This window comes from Ovis aries, chromosome 20 (assembly GCF_016772045.2).
Source record: "Ovis aries strain OAR_USU_Benz2616 breed Rambouillet chromosome 20, ARS-UI_Ramb_v3.0, whole genome shotgun sequence".
Taxonomy (NCBI): domain Eukaryota; kingdom Metazoa; phylum Chordata; class Mammalia; order Artiodactyla; family Bovidae; genus Ovis; species Ovis aries.
This window is the reverse complement of record NC_056073.1, coordinates 14,981,816-15,001,590: the sequence shown is the minus strand read 5'-3', so window position 1 is coordinate 15,001,590 and position 19,775 is coordinate 14,981,816. Positions and strand designations below refer to the sequence as shown.

The following is a 19,775-nucleotide window of genomic DNA, read 5'->3' as shown; positions in this document are numbered from 1 at the left end:
TCACCCCTCTCCCCTTGGGGGCCCGTCCTCGGGACAAAGGCTGTCCCTCCACAAGTGATAGGTGATGGAAACGCCCACGGTGAGCCAGGCCAGGTAGGGCAGCAGCAGCAGGGTGGCCAGCTTGTTGATGGGGTGCCAGATCAGAGCCGTGCTCATCACCAGCCTGAAGAGCAGCAGCAGGTGCAGCAGGGCCTGGGCAGGGCAGGGCAGTCAGGAGGGCTGCCCTGGGAATTGCCCTTGACCTTTCTGCAGCACCCTGGAGCCAGCGAGCCAAGTTGCTCTGTGCTTGGTGCAGCCTGCCCCGCCGCTACCTGCCTGCACCTGACGTGCCTTGCTCCCTGCTTCGGAGGCCTTGCAGCCTCCCTGCCCTGTCCCCTGCCCCACTGCTGAGCTCTGGTGCCTTACCAGGCCGGGAGTGTGGGCTGCCGACAGGAGAATCAGGACAGCCCAGCTGATGGTGAGCTGCACAGCGTAGAGACCGAGGGGCAGTGCCAGTGGCTACCTGAAGCCCCCCTCCCCCCCACCCCGCCCCAGGTCCTTCCACACCAGATGGGAGGCATAGCTGTGGACAATGCTCAGAGGAGGCTGATTCATGGTAAATGGAGCCTTGTGGTTGCCAAAAGAAAATCCTCTGTGGGCTGAACCAGGGGGTAAGTGGGTCTAGACATCCTTTGAAGGCAGGGGGCAGGTAAGGGAGGGTGGGCTGGAATCCTAGGCAGGTACAGAGGAGACACCCCAAAAGAGGCAAGATGAGGTCCCATCCCTTTAGAGACCAGCGTGCGGCAGCAATTCAGGGATGGGGGACTTGCTCCCAGCCCAGGGCATGAGAAGCAGGGACTTGCCCCTTGATGGAGTAGATGGTTGTCCACACCAGCAACAAGACTCTGTGAGGTGGGCACCAGGGCAGCTCTCTCAGGCTGTCACACCAGTCAGACATCGAGTGATGGATGAGCAGCCAGACAAGGGTGGGCCCACACTGAGTGATGGATGAGCAGCCGGACAAGGGTGGGCCCCAGAAGAGGCAGGATCACGAAGATGGCCCCTTGAGGCCACATTCTCCTGGAGGAGGTGCGATCTGGGGAGGCAGAGAACACGCTGACGATAGCCTTCCCCGCATCTGCCTGCCTGTCTCCTCCTACCTGACACTCTTCCCTGGCCTGAGCCTCTCATAGGAGGTCTAGTCCTGGACACGCCCTGGGGTCTGCGCCCAGCCCCCTCCTCTGAGCCAACGCTGCCTTCCCCCTTTTCCACGTTCCATGGACTTACTTTCTCCACACCACTCATGTGGGACTCAAGAGTGCCCCGTCTAGGACTGACAACTACTTCTCAGTGAAAGACTCCTCTCCCCCAGTGTGTGTCTGACTCCTGGATCTCAGGTCCAGGATCACACATCTCTTCTGCCTCCCACAATGGATGGCACTTGGCCAGGTACATAGCAGGCCCTTGATGGAGGGCAGTGTCTGAGATCAAACTCAACCAAGCCAACATAACCAACCTGGAAGAACCACATTTGGAAGACAGGAGCCAGAGAACCCTGGGCTTCCTTTCCAGTCCAGAACCAACCAGCGCATCTGCCCTAGGCTTATCTCACTATTCTAGACTGGAAAACCCCAAGGGCCCACTCTGCTGGAGCTCCCATCCAAGTTCAGACTCAGCTGAATGACACTATGGGTTCCTTTCTCTGAAGTTCTCATCTACCCTGAGAGGCTGGGGGAGGTTCCCCCTCCATCTCTCCACTTCCAGAGGGTCGGGGCCACAAACACAAGCACTCAGATGTCTTGTGGCCTGACCTCTCAAGGGAACAACTGCTTGGTCTCTGATTAAAACGCTGCCATGCTTACTTACTCGGAGAAGGCAATGGCAACCCACTCCAGTGTTCTTGCCTGGGGAATCCCAGGGACGGGGGAGCCTAGTGGGCTGCCGTCTATGGGGTCGCACAGAGTCGGACATGACTGAAGTGACTTAGCAGCAGCAGCAGCAGCAGCAAAGTAAGGCAGAGAAGGCAATGGCGCCCCACTCCAGTACTCTTGCCTGGAAAATCCCATGGAAGGAGGAGCCTGGTAGGCTGCAGTCCATGGCGTCGCGAAGAGTCGGACACGACTGAGTGACTTCCCTTCCCATGCTTACTTGTATTTTGTTCTGCGTCTTCCTTTGCAAGCAGGGTGAGGCACAGACCGTCCTCCAACGGAAGCTATTGTTTAATTGCTAAGTCGTGCCTTACTCTTGTAAACCCATGGACTGTAGCCCACCAGGCTCCTCTGTCCATGGGATTTCCTAGGCAAGAATGCCAGAGTGGATAGCTACGCTCTTCTCCAGGGGATCTTCCCAACCCAGGGTTACAACCCGAGTCTCCTGCATTGCCGGTGGATTCTTTTATCTCTGAGCCACCTGGGTAGTTCCTCCAACCAAGATCCCCCACCCAATATCATTCTTCTCATTTGCCTGTGATATTTCAACCTTGTCCCCATGATTGCCAGAATTTGAAGGGGAAAAAAGGTGATTTTTCTCAGTGTCTGGAGTGACAGTCTACACCGTCCTCTTCTGTCAAGGGCCCATGAACATGTCCTGGAGGTTCCGGGGACAGGGCTGGCCATCCTGTTGGCCTGTGCATCTTTCTATTTATTCTCTGCTTCTCACTGTCTGTTTCTTCCCCTTCTGCCTTCCTGTCTCTCTATCATTTCTAGTTTTCTATCCAGTGTTGGAGGTCTCCCCGCTCCCACCACCCCCAATGCTTTTTTCCTGTTCTCCTCCAACTGCTGGTGCCTCCTTATTTATTCTCAGTCCTGTGTGTCCCCTTACCTCAGGCAGCACACCTCCCAGACTGAGTGCCAGTGCTGTGTGATGTGTGGAAGGCAAAGGAGGGTGGGGACAGGGAGAAGGGTGGAGCGGGGCTCCCAGCTGGACTGCCTTTCTCCAGTGACAAGGCTGATGGCATTAGCTGGGGAGTCCAGGTTGCTGCCTGTATGGCCCAGAAGGGTTCCTCTCCTCAGAGGGTCCCCTGGTCTACTAGACCCAGTCTCTGGAGGGGCCCGCCCCCTTGATGAAACTATTGAGGCGTTGGTGCTGTGCAACCTGAACCTCCTGAGACGGCTGAGCCCCAGGCTGCCAGGCTTCTGATGCCTGGCATCTTGGTCTCTGCATCTCACGAACCAGCTTTGTGTCCGTAGGGGTGGCAGGGACCCTCAGATGTAACTGGGGCTGTCCCCAGTGAAACAAGCCCCAGCTTCGGAAATGATCTCATAAGATGTAGCCCCTCGTTATTGACCGCTAGCTCACATGGCCCATCCTGGCTTGGAGTAGAACTTGACAGATGTTTCACAAGCCCCTGGAATCTCATGATTCAGAGAAAAAGGCAGCCACCTGTGTGTCTCAGAGCTTTGTCCAGCAAAGACCAACCGCTCCCCTCTTCATCCCCCAAAGTTCCGAGCACCTCTTTCTTGCTTGTGCTTTAGACAGGCGGTCCTCTCCCCAGGTTGGCTACTCTCCACCCTTCCTTTGCCCCATCTCTCCACTTTGGGGACCTGGGCACCTCTGGGAGGTATTTATCCCCTCCTCCCAGGGAAGGCGGCGCAGGGGTGGGGGTTGCAGTTTGGGACAAGAAGCTAGAGAATCATTAACTAAGATGAAAGGAGCAGCAGTTACTTATTTTCTACGGGTGATGATCAACGTGGGGCTGGGAGAGACCTCCGCTGCAGGAGGCCAGACCGTGGCAACAAGTTACCACTTCTGAGTAACCATGCCCTGGTGTGCGCTTTATGTTTATTAGCTTAATAATGACCATCTTTATCCCTCTCAAGGTAAATATTATCATGTGCTTTTGACAGGCCAGGAAGTGAGGCTCAGAAAGGTTGAACAACTAACCTATGATTACACAGTCAGCAAGTGGGTCACCGGGTTCAGTGTTGGCAGTCTGGATCCCAAAATGCTTCCTCTTTCCTCTCAGCTGGCCCACTCTTTCGTCCAAGTCTTTATTAAACACCTACTTTGGATCGATCGGGCTCTGCCTAGAGCTGAAGATAATGGAGCAGATGGCTGGAAAAACCTCCCTCTGCGAAGGGAGCTTTCATCCCAGTGGCAGAGTGACAAAGGAAGGACCAGGCTGGCAAACATCCAGAGTGGCATCAACCCTGCGGGCAGTGGAAAGAGCCTCAGTAGGGAGTGGATATGGTTGTGCCCCAATGCCACCAGCAACTTGTGGGCCATTAGCCCAGTGTCTTCACTGTCATATCTGTGCAGGAAGTGGGTAGAACTAGGCATTGTCTAAGCTCAGCAGTAAAAAATCCACCTGCAAAGCAGGAGATGTGGGTTTGATCCCTGGGTTGGTAAGACCCCCTGGAGAAGGAAATGGCAACCCACTCTAGTATTCTTGCTTGGGAAATCCCATGGACAGAGGAGCCTGGTGGGCTACAGTCCATGGGGTCACAGGAGTTGGGCACAACTCAGCAACTAAGCCACTACCAAGCTCCCTGGGCAGGCCCACAGTGCCATCACCTGGGGGCTTCTAAGACAGAGAACCTCAGGCCCCACCTTAGGCCAATGGGTCAGAACTTGAATTCTTACAAGGTCCCTCAGACGGTTCATGTACACATTACAGTTTGAGAAGCCCTAGTTAGGGTTCCTCTTACCTTGCGCTGTTGCAGCAGCCACTGACCAGCAGAGGGCAGTCTAGAGAGGCCTCACCTGTACCCAGGTTGTCTCCCTCTGTCCCTCCCCTCCAGACCTAGGTGGGTAAGTCCACGGACTTTTGGATCCTCCCTCACCTCGTCTGGACTTTGCCAGCATACAGGACAGACTCCCCACCCCTCTTTGGGGCGGCTGGGAGGCAGGACTCTGCCGAAGCGGGAAGCGGGAAGCGCCAGGCCACTCCTGCCTGAATTCCCTGAATTCCCCGCCCACCTCCACTTGTCTGCGGGCTTGCCTGGAGTCTGGCTGACTTCTCTGTTTCTCAGAGAAGGAACTGCTGTTCCTGGACAAGCCGGCAGCCTCTGGGGTCACCTACACGGTAAGGTGCGCACCCCCTGGGGCAGCCGGGGGTGGGCCGAGCGTTAAGATGGGGCTACCTGGGGCCCAGGGGTGGAGCTAGGCCAGCTCAGGTGAGGCTGGCAGGTGTGGAGACCCGGTGCTAGAGGAGGGAGAAGGAAGGGGCTTGGCAGAGGGCCACAGCCCAGTGCGTGTGAGGACCAGGGGAGGCACTCGGTGAATGCAGCTCATGACTTGGGCTGGGACTCACTATCCTGGTACACATTTTATGTATAATTGGAGATCTTTCAGCAGTAGACCCAATAAGAAGCAGTGATGTGGAGAGGGGTTGAGAGTTTCCTTAAAGAATATGAGCAGAACTTTGCAACAGGAGCCTGGATCCTTGTGCTGGAGGAAGCAACTCCCTAGGGACAGGTGATGGCGCATCCTAAAATACTCTCATCTTGGGAAAGTGCCACCCAGGATGATCCAGAGTCTGGGGCAGGACATACTGGAGAGCTGGGTACCAAAGGGTCAGCCATGGGGTTGGGAGGGTCCAGTCTGCAGGTACCAGGCTGTTACGCTATATATTCGGGGCCCTTTCCCTTCCTGGGGGCAAAGAGAAGGATGGGGTGAGGACCAACACAGCCTGGAGAGCTGTCAGCCTGCAGAAAGGGGGCTGAGAGGAGGGAGGAGTTACCTGCTCCAGGCCAGGTAATGAATTGGCTCCTGTGAGAGGCCCTCCAGGTTGGAAGGTAGGACAAGGGGACTCTGCTGCACCACCCAATGCAGTGGAGGGGATTTGGACTCTGGTCTTTGGAGGCCCTGGAAAAGCTGTTGCTATAGAAACAGAGTGAGCCCCTCCTTTCTTTCCCTACAGCTGGCCCATCTCCTGCTGCTGGTGCCTCGGTGGGCAGGGGGTAGGCGAGAGCGTCATTCGCTGTGGCACCAAGGGTGTGCCTTTAGCTCCTTACGTTTGTTTTTCCTTCTATTTATTTTCATTTCTTTCTCTTTCAACTTCAGTTCCTCTAGAAGTGAAAAGGAAGAGACCTCGGGGAAAAAGAAGGGACAGGGAGAGAAAGGGAGTGTTTCTGGAAGCTCTTGTCATCCTTGCTCATCCTTTCCTTCTGCCTTCAGTTGTAGCTTAATAATCCATCCTCTGCCCTCACTGGGGGAGGAAACTTGGCTTCCTTATCTGGGAAATGAGATAAAAATAACAGCTAGCTCATAAAGCTGCTGTGAGGATCAAATGAGCTGGGCCACGTAGAGCGCTGTAACACCCTGGCTCTGTGGATGTTAGCTATTATTATTACAGTTATAATTCCAATTATCTCTACTGCGGAAGGACTGCGAGGATTGAACGGGATGTAAAGGGAAGCCTGTGGCTCTGATCCCCATCTCCACCAGATTCAGGCATCGCCAGCTCACTTATTCCACTCACGCGCCCCGCCACGGCCACCGTCTGCAGGGTTAGATGTTAAGGCCGAGGGAGCAACGTCACGCCTTCCCTTCTTGTCTATATTTTCAATGAAGGCATGGGGGAAATAGATCCCACCCCAGGGCTCCATCCTGAGGATACAGAGGCGCTTTAGCCCCTGGCCAGGGGGAGCTGGGAAGGGGGCTTAGGTTTCATGGGTCTTGAGAAGGAAGAAAGAAGGTGGGCAAGGGTGGAGCAGGTGCTTGGGGGCGCAGCCTCAGGTTGGGGTTAGGGGTGTGAAGTGAAAGTCGCTCAGTCGTGTCCGACTCTTTGTGACCCCATGGACTATACATTCCATGGAATTTTCTAGGCCAGAATACTGGAGTGTGTAGCCTTTCCTTTTTCCAGGGGATCTTCCCAACCCAGGGACTGAACCCAGGTCTCCCGCATTGCGGGCGGATTCTTTACCAGCTGAGCCACAAGGTATGAGTGAGGGAATAATTCATCAGTGCAGATCCTAGTGGATCAGCCATGGGGACCCTGGGGACTCGGAAGGAGGATGTGGTGTCTCACAGAACTCAACCTCGGAGTAAATGAATCCCATGCTCTCAGAAGCTCTTTGAGAGCCAAGTAAGATGCCATTGTGTCAGGACAATGCCTAGGCCACAGTGGGTGCTCAGAAATTGCTCATTTGAGTGGAAATCCATACAGGACAGCATGTGATCAAGAATCAATCAGTATGGACTTCCCTGGTGGTCCTGGTCCTGGACTTCCTGGTGGTTAAGTCTTTGAGCTTTCAATGCAGGGGATGTGTATTTGATCCCTGGACAGGGAACTAAGATACCACATGCTGTGCAGTGTGGCCAAGAAAAAAATTAAAATAAACAGTTAGTATGGTGGGAGGATGGTGGTCAGGGAGGGCGAAACCGTCAAGGGCTGGTGAGTGGGGGCTGGCAGGGGGCACTACTAAGCAAGAGTGGTCCAGGCGAGTGAAGGAGGCAGAGGGTGACAGCGTGAAGCAGAGGACAGCAGGAACAAAGGCCAAAGCTTAGACTCCACCAGCTGCGCAGAGCCCAGTCTTGCTGAGGGTGCAAATTAAGGGAGGAAGAGGATAAGTTGGAGGAGAAGACCTGGGGAAGAGCTGGCATCTTTTAAAAAAATTATTTGTTTATTTATTTGGCTGCATCAGGTCTTAGCTGCGGCACGTGGCCTCTGTAGTTGGGGCACTCACACTCTCCAGTTGGGGCACGCAGGCCTAGAGGGCTCAGTGGCCTGTGGGATTTTAGTTTCCCCAACCAGGGATCGAACCCAAGCCCCTGCAGTGCAAGGTAGATTCTTAACCACTGGACCGCCAGGGAAGTCCCAAGAGCTGGCATCTCTAGGGGGATGCTGCTGGACAGCACAGGCCCCTGTCTGACCCTGGGAACCTGGTGGACCTCACCTGGAGACCTCACTTTGGGTTTTCTTTCTCTTTCTGCTTCCACTTTTAACTTTTGTTACTCTTGTAGAATATATATATATATATATATATATATATATATTAAATATATCCCTGTGAGTTACCCTCTGACCTCTCTAGCAGAAGGAGGGGCATAAATAAAACACACGTATTTGGACAGGGTTTATCATCTACAAGAGATTTTCACACGATCTCATGCCATCCTCATCATCAGTCTGAGAGGCTATTTTTTCCCACTTTTAATAGTGTTTAAAAAGAATTAAAAGATTAATAGAAAGACAAGCTTGAATGTGAAAAATTCAGACTACAGAAAAAAGGGTTTAAGAAAATAGAAAGTCCTCTTTTACACCTTCCAGCTCCCCCAATTTCTCATCTCTTTCAGTGACAACCAATAAGAATAGTTTGGAGGTTGTCCTCCCCCAGACTCGCATGTCCAAGGCAGGAATCACTAGAACATGTTGCTGCTGAGTCCTTGAAGTAGACAGAATATCAATCGCAATGTGCTGTGAGTGTAAAATATACATGGACTTCAAAGACTTGTAATGAAAAAAGAATGTAAAATATTGCAATAAATTTACATTGATTATCTGTCAACATATTATTTTGAATATACTGGGTTACATAAAATATATTAAAAATTAATTTCTCCTGATTCTTTTTACTTTTTTAATGTAGACTCTAAAAAGTATAAAAGCACATCTGTGGCTCACATTATATTTTTTATTACACAGCTCTGCTGCAGACTTTTCTCTATCACTTAAATCGTGCATGTGTGCATGCTAAGTCACTTCAGTCGTGTCCACCTCTGTGGGACCCTATGGCCTGTAGCCGGCTACACTCTTCTGTCCATGGGATTCTTCAGGCAAGAACACTGGAGTGGGTTTCCATGCCCTCTTCCAGGGGACCTTCCCAACCCAGGGATCTTGTGTCTCTTATGTCTCCTGCATTGGCAGGCAGGTTCTTTACCACCTGGGAAGCCCATCACTTACATATGCTGCTGCTGCTGCTGCTAAGTCACTTCAGTCATGTCCGACTCTGTTTGACCCCATAAACGGCAGCCTACCAGGCTCCCCCGTCCCTGGGATTCTCCAGGCAAGAACACTGGAGTGGGTTGCCATTTCCTTCTCCAGTGCATGAAAGAGAAAAGTGAAAGTGAAGTCGCTTAGTCATGTCCAACTCTTAGCGACCCCATGGACTGCAGCCCATCAGCCTCCTCCGTGCATAGGATTTTCCAGGCAAGAGTACTGGAGTGGGCTGCCATTGCCTTCTCCTCACTTACATATACACACTCATAAATATATATCTACACTTCAATCTAGTTTTGCTGTCTACATTAATGAGATCAGAGGATGTCTAGCCCTTTGTGACTTCATTTTCTATTTAAAAAAAATCCTTTGTGCATACATATATCTTTGTTGACACTCTGCTATATTTGTTTTTTATTCATGCATTTATTTATTGTGGGTCTTCGTTGCTGTGCTTGGGCTTTCGCTAGTTGTGGAGCCCGGGAGACACTCCAGCTGCTGCGCACAGGCTTCTCATTGCAGCGGCTTCCCTGGCTTCTGAGCGAGGCTCCAGGTGCGCGGGCTTCAGTGGTTGTGGTACAAGGGCTCATTCGTTGCAGCTGAGGGCTCTAGAGCTTGGGTTCAGGATCTTCTTGGATCAGGGATCAAACCCATGTCCCCTGCATTGGCAGGCAGATTCTCACCCACTGTGCCATCAGGAAAGTCCTTGCTTTTCTATTTTAAGACTTTCCATGGGCTTCCCTGGTGGCTCAGAGGGTAAAGCGTCTGCCTGCAATGCAGGAGACCTGGGTTCCATCCCTGGGTCAGGAAGATCCCCTGGAGAAGGAAATGGCAACCCACCCCAGTACTCTTGTCTGGAAAATCCCATGGACAGAGAAGCCTGGTAGACTACAGCCCATGGGATCGCAGAGAGCCGGACGCGACTGAGCGACTTCACTTTCTTTCACATTCTGTCGGCCCATGGAGATCAAGGGCTCTATTTAGACAGAGGTAAAAACTGAGGCACGTTAAACAGTAGGACAGGCTCACTCAGGCAGTGACCAAGGTGGTGTGTGAATTCACATCCTCTAACTCCAAACCCACGGTCTTTCTGTCTAGTGAGAGGTGAAATTAGTTAGGGCATGGGGAGTCACGGCAGGTTCTTGAGGGAGAGAGAGGGAAACAGAGAGACAGAGGGAGGGACGGAGAGATTGGTGAAGTTCTGTTAAGGAAATTGATCTGACTGGGGTGCATGGGGTATGCCGGATGAAGATAATTTGCTCCCTCCTCACTGCAGCGACTTAGAAGCCAGGTCTTAGCCTCCGACGGCTCACGTGACACTGACTCTCTTCCCCAGGCCCTCGGCCTCGGCTGGCACGTGGGTGCAGGGCAACCGGCAGCATCAAGCGACCAGGCGGATGTGCTCCTATGAGAGCTCCTTCCAGCCCGCCCAGTTTCTACTGCTGGTGGGGGTTCCAATGGCGAGCGCCGTGCTCCTGGTCCAGTGCCTTCGATGGCGCTGTCCTCGCCGGCTGCTGGGGGCCTGCTGGGAGCTGGAGAGCCACGAGGAGCCAGCGCCCCCTCCCACTCCCCTACCGGAAGATGAGTCCTCCAGGGCAGGCCCGCCGGCCACGCTGCAGGAGGTGGCCACCTTCTATCAGGAATTGCACACACCCACCCAAGGCCAGACCGTCATCCGGCAGCTGATGCACAAACTGTTGGTGTTTTCTGCTCGAGAGGTGGACCACCGTGGTGGCTGCCTGATGCTCCAGGATACAGGCATTTCCCTGCTCATCCCTCCAGGTAACAGCACCCAGCTCCCTTCTCAGCCTACAGCTGTTCATGTTACATATTAGACAGGGGCGCCAACCCTGAGAGAGCACCAGAGACACCTTCATCAATTTGAAAATTGTATGTTTCGTGTACGTCTTTCTTGACTCCAAAGATGGATATACTACACATTTTTATGACAGTTTCGTGGCAGGTGGAGGCAAAGGGCCTTGTTCTAATAAACAGTCTGTTACGACATTTCTCCCCAAAAGGGAAGTACAGTGTCTGGAGGAAGAGCACCCTTTGCAAATTCTCAGAAGAGTCTGAGTGAGCTTGCAGCATCCCTCGGAGGAGGGGGACGACTTGCTTGTGGTTCCATCCCAAGTCAGTCACCACCCTCTTGTTCTCCTCCACACTGCCCCCTGCCCCGTGTGCCCTGTGGCGTCCCCTCTCTGGGGCTCCCGGCCCGCATCCTCTCCTGCTCTGGCCGGGCCTCCTCTGCGGCAGGGGTGTGCCTGCCTGCCAGGCCCCCCTCAGCTCCCCGTCCTCCCCAGGTGCTGTGTCTGTGGGCCGCCAGGAGCGGGTGTCGCTGACCCTGGTGTGGGACCTGACGGATGCCCCCTCGCTGTCCCGAGCTCAGGGGCTGGTGAGCCCCGTGGTGGCGTGCGGCCCCCACGGGGCCTCCTTCCTGAAGCCCTGCACCCTCACCTTCAAGCACTGTGCCCAGCAGCCCAGCCAGGCCCGCACCTACAGCAGTAACACCGCCCTGCTGGACGCCAAGGCCTGGAAGCCGCTGGGGCGGCCGGGAGACCACACCTCCCGGGATGAATGTCGCATCCACCTCTCCCACTTCAGGTGGGTGCCCGCCTGTGGGCCTGGACTTCCCGCCCCTGTTTCTGCCTGCCTTGTCCTCACCTCTCTGCGGGGACTGCCTCTTATGCTGTCCAAGCTGGCCTGCAAAGCCCGTATCTCCCATTCTTCCCCACTCCCTCTGTCCCAGTGCCTATGGCTGCTTATCTTGCTGCCACCCCATCCAGGACTGTGCATCCCCCCATGGTCCCGCTGTCTGTCTAGAAAGGTCTGGCTCAGCCCCGGTCATCTATCTAGAGGGGCCTGTCCCGTCTCCACCTCTGTCTCTAACATTGTCTGTCTCTTCTCTGTGCCCTGGCTCAGGACTGTCTCCCCGCTGTCCAGGGCACGTTGCCCCTTCCAGTTCTCTAAGACTCCATCCCAGGTTATGTCTGTCCTTGGCTCTGTCCTTCTAGGATCCTAGACCCTCTGCCTCCCAGTCTCCTTGCCACCCATGACCAGAGCAGGGCCATGCATGGTGGCCCGGAGCTCAGCTTGCCTCTTTCCTACACTGACCCAGTGACAGTCACTGGCATGACTCACATTCCGTCCCTCTAGCCAACCCTCCACCCTAGTTCTTCCCTACATGGCCTGGAATGTTCTCCTTTCCTCCCTGGAGGCCCCCACAGAGGCCCCTGGTGCGGTGGGAGCTGGGTGGCAGGTGGGCTGGTGTCCCGGCCTCCCCGGTCCCATCGTACGTGGTCCCTGCCACCGCCTCTCTCTGCAGCCTCTACACCTGTGTGCTGGAGGCGCCGGTGGGCCGGGAAGCCCGAAAGTGGCTGCAGCTGGCTGTGTTCTGCTCGCCGCTGGCCCCAGGGCAGTCCCACCTGCAGCTGCGTGTCTACTTCCTCAATAACACGCCCTGCGCCCTGCAGTGGGCTGTGACCAACGAGCAGCCGCACGGTGGGCGCCTGCGCGGGCCCTGCCAGCTCTTCGACTTCACCGGGGCCCGAGGAGACCAGTGCCTGAAACTCAAATACATCTCAGAGGGTGAGGGAGGCCGAGCCGGGGAACAGTGCATCCGGGAGCCCCGTGGAGGGAGGGGTCTGGGCCTTCCCTGAGGTGGAAATCTGGGTGCCTCAAGTTTCTTTTTGAGACTTCTGGGCATGCAGCAGCCTTGGGGGGCGAAGGAGGAGGGTGCTTCCGGCTCCTCCTGCTGCCTCCCGGAGCCCCAGGCTTTGCTCAGTACCCCCCTCTGCTGCACTCAGCCCTGGGCCCTCCGCGGGAGCACAGATGATGCTGGTGAGCAGCGGGAGGAGAGGTGTTGCCTCCGCAGGGGCAGGGCGGGAGGAGGAGGCTTTTATGGTCCTGCCTGGTTGAGCCCACGTCAGAGAAGGAGGCCCAGTCTTTTCTGCCCTCGTTCCTTGGTTGGCTGCGGGAATCGTCCACGGTGCCAAGGGTGTGGTTGTGTGGGTGTGGACAGGGCGCGCATGCGTGCTGCTTTCAGAGGATGGGAGGGTGGGGGTTGGATGGGAAGGTGGAAGGGCGGAGGGGTGGGTCTGTGTGCTGGAAGAAGGAAGACCACGCACAGGGTCCCCGCCCAGGCCCTGGGACCTGCCACCCACTGGAGTCGCCCTCCTGCATTTGCTCCTGCCCTGACCTCCCCTTAAACGAAGGCCACCCTCCTGAGGCCTTCTGCTCTCTGCAGGTTGGGAGAACGTGGACGACAGCAGCTGTCAGCTCGTGCCGCACCTGCACATCTGGCACGGGAAGTGCCCCTTCCGCTCCTTCTGCTTCCGGAGAAAAGCAGGTAGCCCTGGAGCCCCGCGTCCCCCTCCTCCCCTCCCCTCCCCTCCCCTGGTCACCCTGGAGCCCTGCAGCGCCTCATTCGGCCACGCGTGCAGAGCTTCTCTTTAAAGATAGGGGCCACAGCAGATCTTCACAGAGAGAAAGATGGGGTGGCCGGCACAGCTGCTTCCGAGTTCCAAAGTCTTTCTGTGAAAGTCTATTTGCTGTCCTGCTCTTCTCTCCTGGGCCTGTTCCTCCCTCACCTGCTACATCTCCTTTTTTGTAGCCAATGAGAACGAGGATTGCTCCGCGCTGACCAATGAGATCATTGTCACCATGCACACCTTCCAGGATGTGAGTCGGCGCGGAGGGGCTGAGGAGGGGCAGGGCAGGGGAGTGGTGGACGAGGTGGGCGAGGGTCTGGTGGCCAGCAAGTATGGCTCTGATTACACAGCCAAGAGGTGAAGAGGGCATTCTTCCAGGGGCAGAGACTGTCTGGCCTCCAAGTGACGCTCCATCTTTGACTCTCCTGTCCACCCATGGGTGGATCCAGCCGGAGGGTAAAAGAACCAGACCCTACATGAACCCTGTAGGGGTTTCTTCCAACCTGGAGGCACTTGGGCGTCAAAGAGAAGTACTTTCTTTCTGGACAGATTGTCTGCATCTGAGAGACAGTGCTGTGTATCTTCGGATGGAGAGTGACCCAGGAGGAGGAGGGGCTTGAATAGGTGGGATGGAAGTTAGAGATCCCGCCCTCCTGCAGGAAGACAGGAAGAAATCAGGGGAATCTTTGGGGAACCATGTGACATCTTATTGGAAACTAGGCAGATACTCCTCAAGGTATCCTTCGAGAAGGAGTAACCAAGGAGAAGAACAGTGGAGGAAGGGGGCCATATATATGCCTGAGTTCAGCGTCTCTATTATTAGATGACCTCCCCTGCCCTTGACCCCACTCAGCACTTCTCCTGGTGCCCTAGGATGTACCTTGTTTGGTCTTCATGTCCCGGGTCCCAAAGAGCTCAGTGAGCAAACTCAAGGCTGAAGGCTCTGGGGTTGGGGGAGCAGAGGGTAGAGGGTATTGGTTAGGGTGGGGCTGTGTCTCCTGGCTGAAGCAGAGATGGGAGGAATGGAGGTGGGTGCCCTGGCTTTTTGCTCACGGGACATCTCATGATCCCTAAGTGTGTTCCCTGCCCCTCTGTTGGCTCAGGGCTTGGAGACCAAGTACATGGAAATCCTCAGGTTCCAGGCGTCAGAGGAGGAATCCTGGGCAGTCCCACCCCCAGTCACCCAGCCACCCCCCTGCAACAGGTGAGGTGGGGGTTGCTTGGGCTGCTGTGAAGGGTAGGGGATGTTTGGGATTGCTGTCCCTGGGCTTGCAGGGCGAGCACAGCATTGAGGTATCTGTGGAGCCAGGCTGGGCCTTTTGATTCTCCCCTTCAAGGACACACTTTCCTCCACCTCAGGCTGCCCCCAGAGCTCTTCGAGCAGCTGCAGATGTTGTTGGAGCCAAACAGCATCACTGGCAATGACTGGCGGCGACTGGCCTCCCATCTGGGGCTCTGCGGTATGAAAATCCGGTAAGAGGGATAAGGTCTGCACATGGGAGCGGAGGGTGGACTGGTGGGGGTTCTCAGGACCCCTTGGAGACTGGACCATTCACATGAGAGTGACTTAAAAGTCAGGGAATGGCTACTCCCCACCCTACTTCCCAGAAGAGAACTGATTTCATTGGCAATGATCTCATTTGTTTGGGTCCAACAGTCTTTGTTCTCATGGCTTCAAAGAGAAGAGGACATGACAGGTGAGAGAGGAAAAAGCCAGGGGAGAGGACCAGGGGAAGTCACAGGGACTCCACAGGAAGGTTCTGGGCATCTTTCTATCACTGTATTCTTGGTACCTAGAGTGATGCCTTGGAGAAGGCAATGGCACCCCACTCCAGTCTTCTTCCTGGAAAATCCCATGGACGGGGGAGCCTGGTAGGCTGCAGACCATGGGGTTACTAAGAGTCGGACACGACTGAGCGACTTCACTTTCACTTTTCATTTCCATGCATTGGAAAAGGAAATGGCAACCCACTCCAGTGTTCTTGCCTGGAGAATCCCAGGGACGGGGGAGCCTGGTGGGCTGCCGTCTATGGGGTCACATAGAGTCGGACATGACTGAAGTGACTTAGCAGCAGCTTAGCAGCAGAGCGATGCCGTTCATGGCCAGTGTGCAGTGCAGTACATAAATATTGGCTCGGTAAATATTTAACAATGAATCAGTTCACATGTAAGTCACTGGTACATACTGAGTACTTGACATGCTGTGCCCTGCGGGGCAGAATGGAAGACTACAGGATAATGTGTGTAAAGCCTGTAGCTGAGTGCATGGCACATGTTAATTCAATAAATATTGGCAAAACAGGCAGTGCAGCTATGCACTGCATAGAGAGATGAGTAGACCAATTCTGAGCTGAGCTCCAGCACTCAGATGATGACAACAGTGGTCAAAGACCACACCCAGGAGATGGGATGAGAGCTGGATCCTTAAAACAAGGTAGATTTTAGAATCACCCACTTTAAAGACTTTGCTGGTGGTTCAGTGGTTAAGACTCTGTGCTTCCACTGCAGATGTGGGTTCAACCCCTGGCTAGGGAATTAAGATTCTGCATGCCATAGGGTGTGGCATAAATAAATAAAAATTCTCCCTCAAAAGCAAAAAATAAAACCACTCTTCTATTAAATATTTATCAAGTACCTACTAGTCCTGGAAAAATTATACTAAGCATTGGGATATAGAATGAATAAAATATGGTCCCAACACCAGGGAGGTCACTCTGTACTAAGGGATACAGAGAGCTTAAAAAAAATCAAGGTATGTGTTCCTTTGACATTCTTTTTATGTACTCAATATTGTGAGGCAAGTTGAAAACAGGTAAAAAATGGCTAAAGCAAGAATAATGAAGACTTACGTCAATTTCAGTTGACCTGCACAACGTAGAGGTTAGAGGGGTGACCCTCCATGCAGTTGAAATCCTAGTATAACTTACAGCTGCCCTCCACATCCACGGTTCAGCCTCCACAGATTCAACCAACCAAGGACCATGTAGTACTGTAATATTTACTGTTGGAAAAAATCTGCATGTAAGTGGACTCACACAGCTCAAAGTGGTGTTGTTCGAGAGTCAACTATATATCTCAATTAAATAAAAAAGAATAATAAAGCCTAATGGGAGTCTGGACTAAGGGATGCAGAGGTGGGAACAAGCGCTTCAGGTGGTAGGGAAGTAGGGGATCAACTTGGGGAGGGGGCCAGAGGGTCAACTGCAGGTCTGGTATGCTTAAGGTGGGAAGGAAGGTTCAGAATGGGAGCCAGGAGAAAAGGTCAGAAAAACACGGCAAGGCCAAATGGTGGGTGGGCAGGGAAGTCAGGAGAGTGGGCTTGGTTAGCAGGTGAAAGAGACTCTGGAGGGGTTTTGAGCAGGGGAGGGCCCTGGGTAGGAAGAACTATTTCCCTGGTGGTGGGCAGGATGTGACCTGGGAGAGAGGGAGGGTGGGGAGTGTTTGGGGTGGGGGTAGGGCGCAGAGAAGGCAAACACAGAACATCGCAGATGGATATTCTGCATCCTCAGAGGTCTTCTCATCCAAGCCCTGGTGTGAGAAAAGAGAAAACTGAAGCCTAGAGAGGAGTAGACTTTGAGCCAGTGCAATCTCAGATGTGACCCAGGCGATCTCTGATTTCAAAGTCCTGGGTCCTCCCACCATCTAGAGTGCCCTGAAAGAAGGCATGATGAGGGCCAGAGCTGGGGGCAGGTGGGTGGCGGATCTCGACACAGGGCCCCCTCCCTCCTCTCACACCCCTCCCCCCATCCTGGCCAGGTTCATGTCCTGTCAGCGCAGCCCCGCGGCAGCCATCCTGGAGCTATTTGAGGAGCAGAATGGCAGCCTCCAGGAGCTGCACTACCTCATGACCCTCATGGAGCGGCTGGACTGCGCCTCCGTCATCCAGAACTACCTGAACGGGACGCAAAGCGGCAGCCCACCCCAGCTGCGCGCTGGCGCCCAGGAGAACGAAGGCCTGGAGCTGGACGAGAAGCTCTGAGCGCCCCGGTACGGCGCAGGGCGCGGCTCTGTCCCCCGGGAGGCCGTGGATGATGTGCCCCGACACCCAGGAAGAAAAACAGCTGCTCTTCCTGGCTGGACCCACCGACCTCATCAGGACCCTCGCGTGGTTCCCCCGGGGCCACAGCAAGGCCGGACGCCACTGGGAGCCCGCGCCTTTCAGGACCGCCCTTCCGGCCCGCTTCGTCCTGTGTGCAGAGCCCTTCCTGGCCGGCAGGGGGCGCAGGAGCCCAGGAGATGGCCCCAGCTTGGCCGACCTCCGGGAAGCTGTTTAATAGACCAGTGCGCTGTTAGACTGCCCTGTTGGCACTCCTTGGGGACTGGTTAGTCCGCAGAGTATTTGCCGAGCACTGAAGTGATACTCAGCATTGGACTGGGTATCATGGGAACTCCTGGAATAAATGAGGTCGGGTTTGGACCCTTGCGAAACTCCTCTGGGAAAGATTGAAGACCAGGAGGAGAAGGGGACGACAGAGGATGAGATGGCTGGGTGGCATCATCCACTCAATGGACATGAGTTTGGGTAATCTCCGGGAGCTGGTGATGGACAGGGAGGCCTGGCGTGCTGCAGTCCATGGGGTCGCAAAGGGCCGGACACGACCGAGCAGCTGAACTGAACTGAACTGAACTGAAACCCCTCTTGAGGAAACCAAGATGCCCTCGTAGGAGCTGAGGGCAAACTCCCAGCGCTTGCCCTGTGGTTAGGGATATGAATGTCGTATGAACTGTACCAGCATAAGGAGCTGGGAAAGGAGGGGGCTGAGTATGGGCTGGAGCCGTGAGAAAGCCTTGTGAATGATGTTGCGGAGATGGTTTGCAGAGTGGCTCAGAGATCTTCAGGTGGAGAAAGGGAGAGATGTGACTGGACTTAGAGTAGGAGCCTGATGCACATGGGTGCTGAGGCATCAAGGAGCCCAGCACAGTGACTGTGAGGCAAGGGCAGGACCAGAGTTCAAGGCCAGATCTAGAGATGGGCAGTCACAGCAGCTGACCTACCTGTCTCCCCTGACTTCCTTCATCTCTGTCCTCTCATTCTTGCCTTGTCTTCCTCTCTCTCTGCCATTATCTCTGTCATGAAACGTTAAAGCTGGAAAGAAACTTTCAAGATGATTATTGTTGCCCGACCTTTTAATCTCTTTATCTCGAGCTGTGTGCATTTTAAGTCTCTCTGACTGCGTTTTGCTGTTGCTGGCCCCTGCAGTGTCTCCATCCCTGAATCTCTTGGTCACTGCTCGTCTGAGCATCTTTTTGTTTTTGCCTAGTTACTGTGCTTGCCCTTGTGTGTTTCTTTTTCTCTCTGAGACCCTCAGTCATTCCTCTCAGGCAAATGTCTTGAGACCATGGTTAAGTATCAAGGCTACTGAAAGACACCAGACTGCCCTAGGAATCGATGGGTGGGGGCTTTATCTTGTGAAAGAAGAAAGTCACTCGGTTTTGTCTGGCTCTTTGCAACCCTATGGACTGTAGCCCACCAGGCTCCTCTGTCTATGGAACACTCACGCCAGAATACTGGAGTGGGTTGCCATTCTCTTCTCCAGGGGATCTTCCAGACACAGGGATCGAACCCAGGCCTCCCACATTGCAGTCAGATTCTTCACTGTCTGAGCCACCAGGGAAGTCCTTTATTGTGTGAGTCAGGATCCAGTTTAGGGTCAGGAGAGAGAGGATAGGGATTAAAGAACATCCCATTTAGTAAATAAATTTATTCAGTACCTACTGTGTGTTAGACACTGTATAGAAAATAAATCAGTAGGCTGGGTCCTGAAAGGAGAACAAAGGATTTAACTCTATTCAAGCAATTCTTTTGTTGGCAAATAGGTGTTGTTAAATTTTTCAAGAGCAGGCAAATGATCTCTCTGGCAACACTAACAATTTGCTTCTGTATTTAATTAAAAAATATTACAGCTTTTTCTATGATGAACAATATTGTATAATAAAATATGAAAATTGCCTTTCTTTGTTACTAACTGTATTTTGCTTAGATTGGTAAATTCCGATGTGGATAGGAATGATTTTATGTGGTAAAGCTGTACCGATGGGAGCAGGCTGGAGAGAAGTGTTTTGTAGATTGTACTGTTAGTATGAATGTCATCTGGGTCCAGAATGGTAGATTAGGGAGGTTTGCTTTCCATTCTGTTAGAAGCAAGCCTTCAGGTTGGGACCCTCCCACTGCCTACCACCGCACTGCCTCCCTCCTCCCCTAACCCCATCCATCCTGTTAGTCCTCCTACCCCACTGGGGGATGCCAGCTACTCCAGGCTGGCACCTTGGCCTTCTCTGTCTTCATTTGGCTCAGGATTGAGTAAGAGCGTCTTTCTCACCTGGAGTCTGGTGCCCATCCCCCCTCATCACCAATTGTTTCTTCCTAGTTTTCTACACCAGCCGAAGGCATCTTTATTTTGTGTTACTCCCTACCCTGGAACAAGTCACTTTAGGGGTTTTATGTCTTGTGGAATTGTGAATAAAAGCCATAGGGGATGTCGTGG

The 19,775-nt window shown here is 53.9% G+C and overlaps 2 protein-coding genes across 13 annotated transcripts; one reads left to right on the top strand and one right to left on the bottom strand.

Annotated features, from left to right (window-relative positions):
• Positions 1–1,055, bottom strand: TSPO2 (translocator protein 2). The gene is given in 4 exon segments (XM_015102585.2): positions 1–192; positions 406–562; positions 843–974; positions 1,015–1,055. Coding segments are annotated over 4 exon segments (522 nt in total).
• A 3,845-nt stretch (positions 1,056–4,900) lies between these two features.
• On the top strand, positions 4,901–19,241 carry UNC5CL (unc-5 family C-terminal like). Of its 12 annotated transcripts, none has more exons than XM_060403604.1 (11): positions 4,901–5,002; positions 6,785–6,859; positions 8,218–8,340; positions 10,197–10,642; positions 11,164–11,464; positions 12,186–12,448; positions 13,107–13,208; positions 13,473–13,540; positions 14,394–14,494; positions 14,650–14,763; positions 17,047–19,241. In XM_060403604.1, exons 4-11 carry the CDS (start codon positions 10,258–10,260, stop codon positions 17,267–17,269), a joined length of 1,557 nt encoding a protein of 518 aa, XP_060259587.1. In that variant the 5' UTR covers positions 4,901–5,002; positions 6,785–6,859; positions 8,218–8,340; positions 10,197–10,257; the 3' UTR covers positions 17,270–19,241. The 12 variants fall into 12 exon arrangements, with proteins under 12 accessions (XP_060259587.1, XP_060259588.1, XP_042092733.1 ...); XM_060403605.1 differs by having other exon boundaries at positions 4,901–5,007; XM_042236799.2 differs by lacking the exon at positions 6,785–6,859.
• The last annotated feature ends 534 nt before the right edge of the window (positions 19,242–19,775 follow it).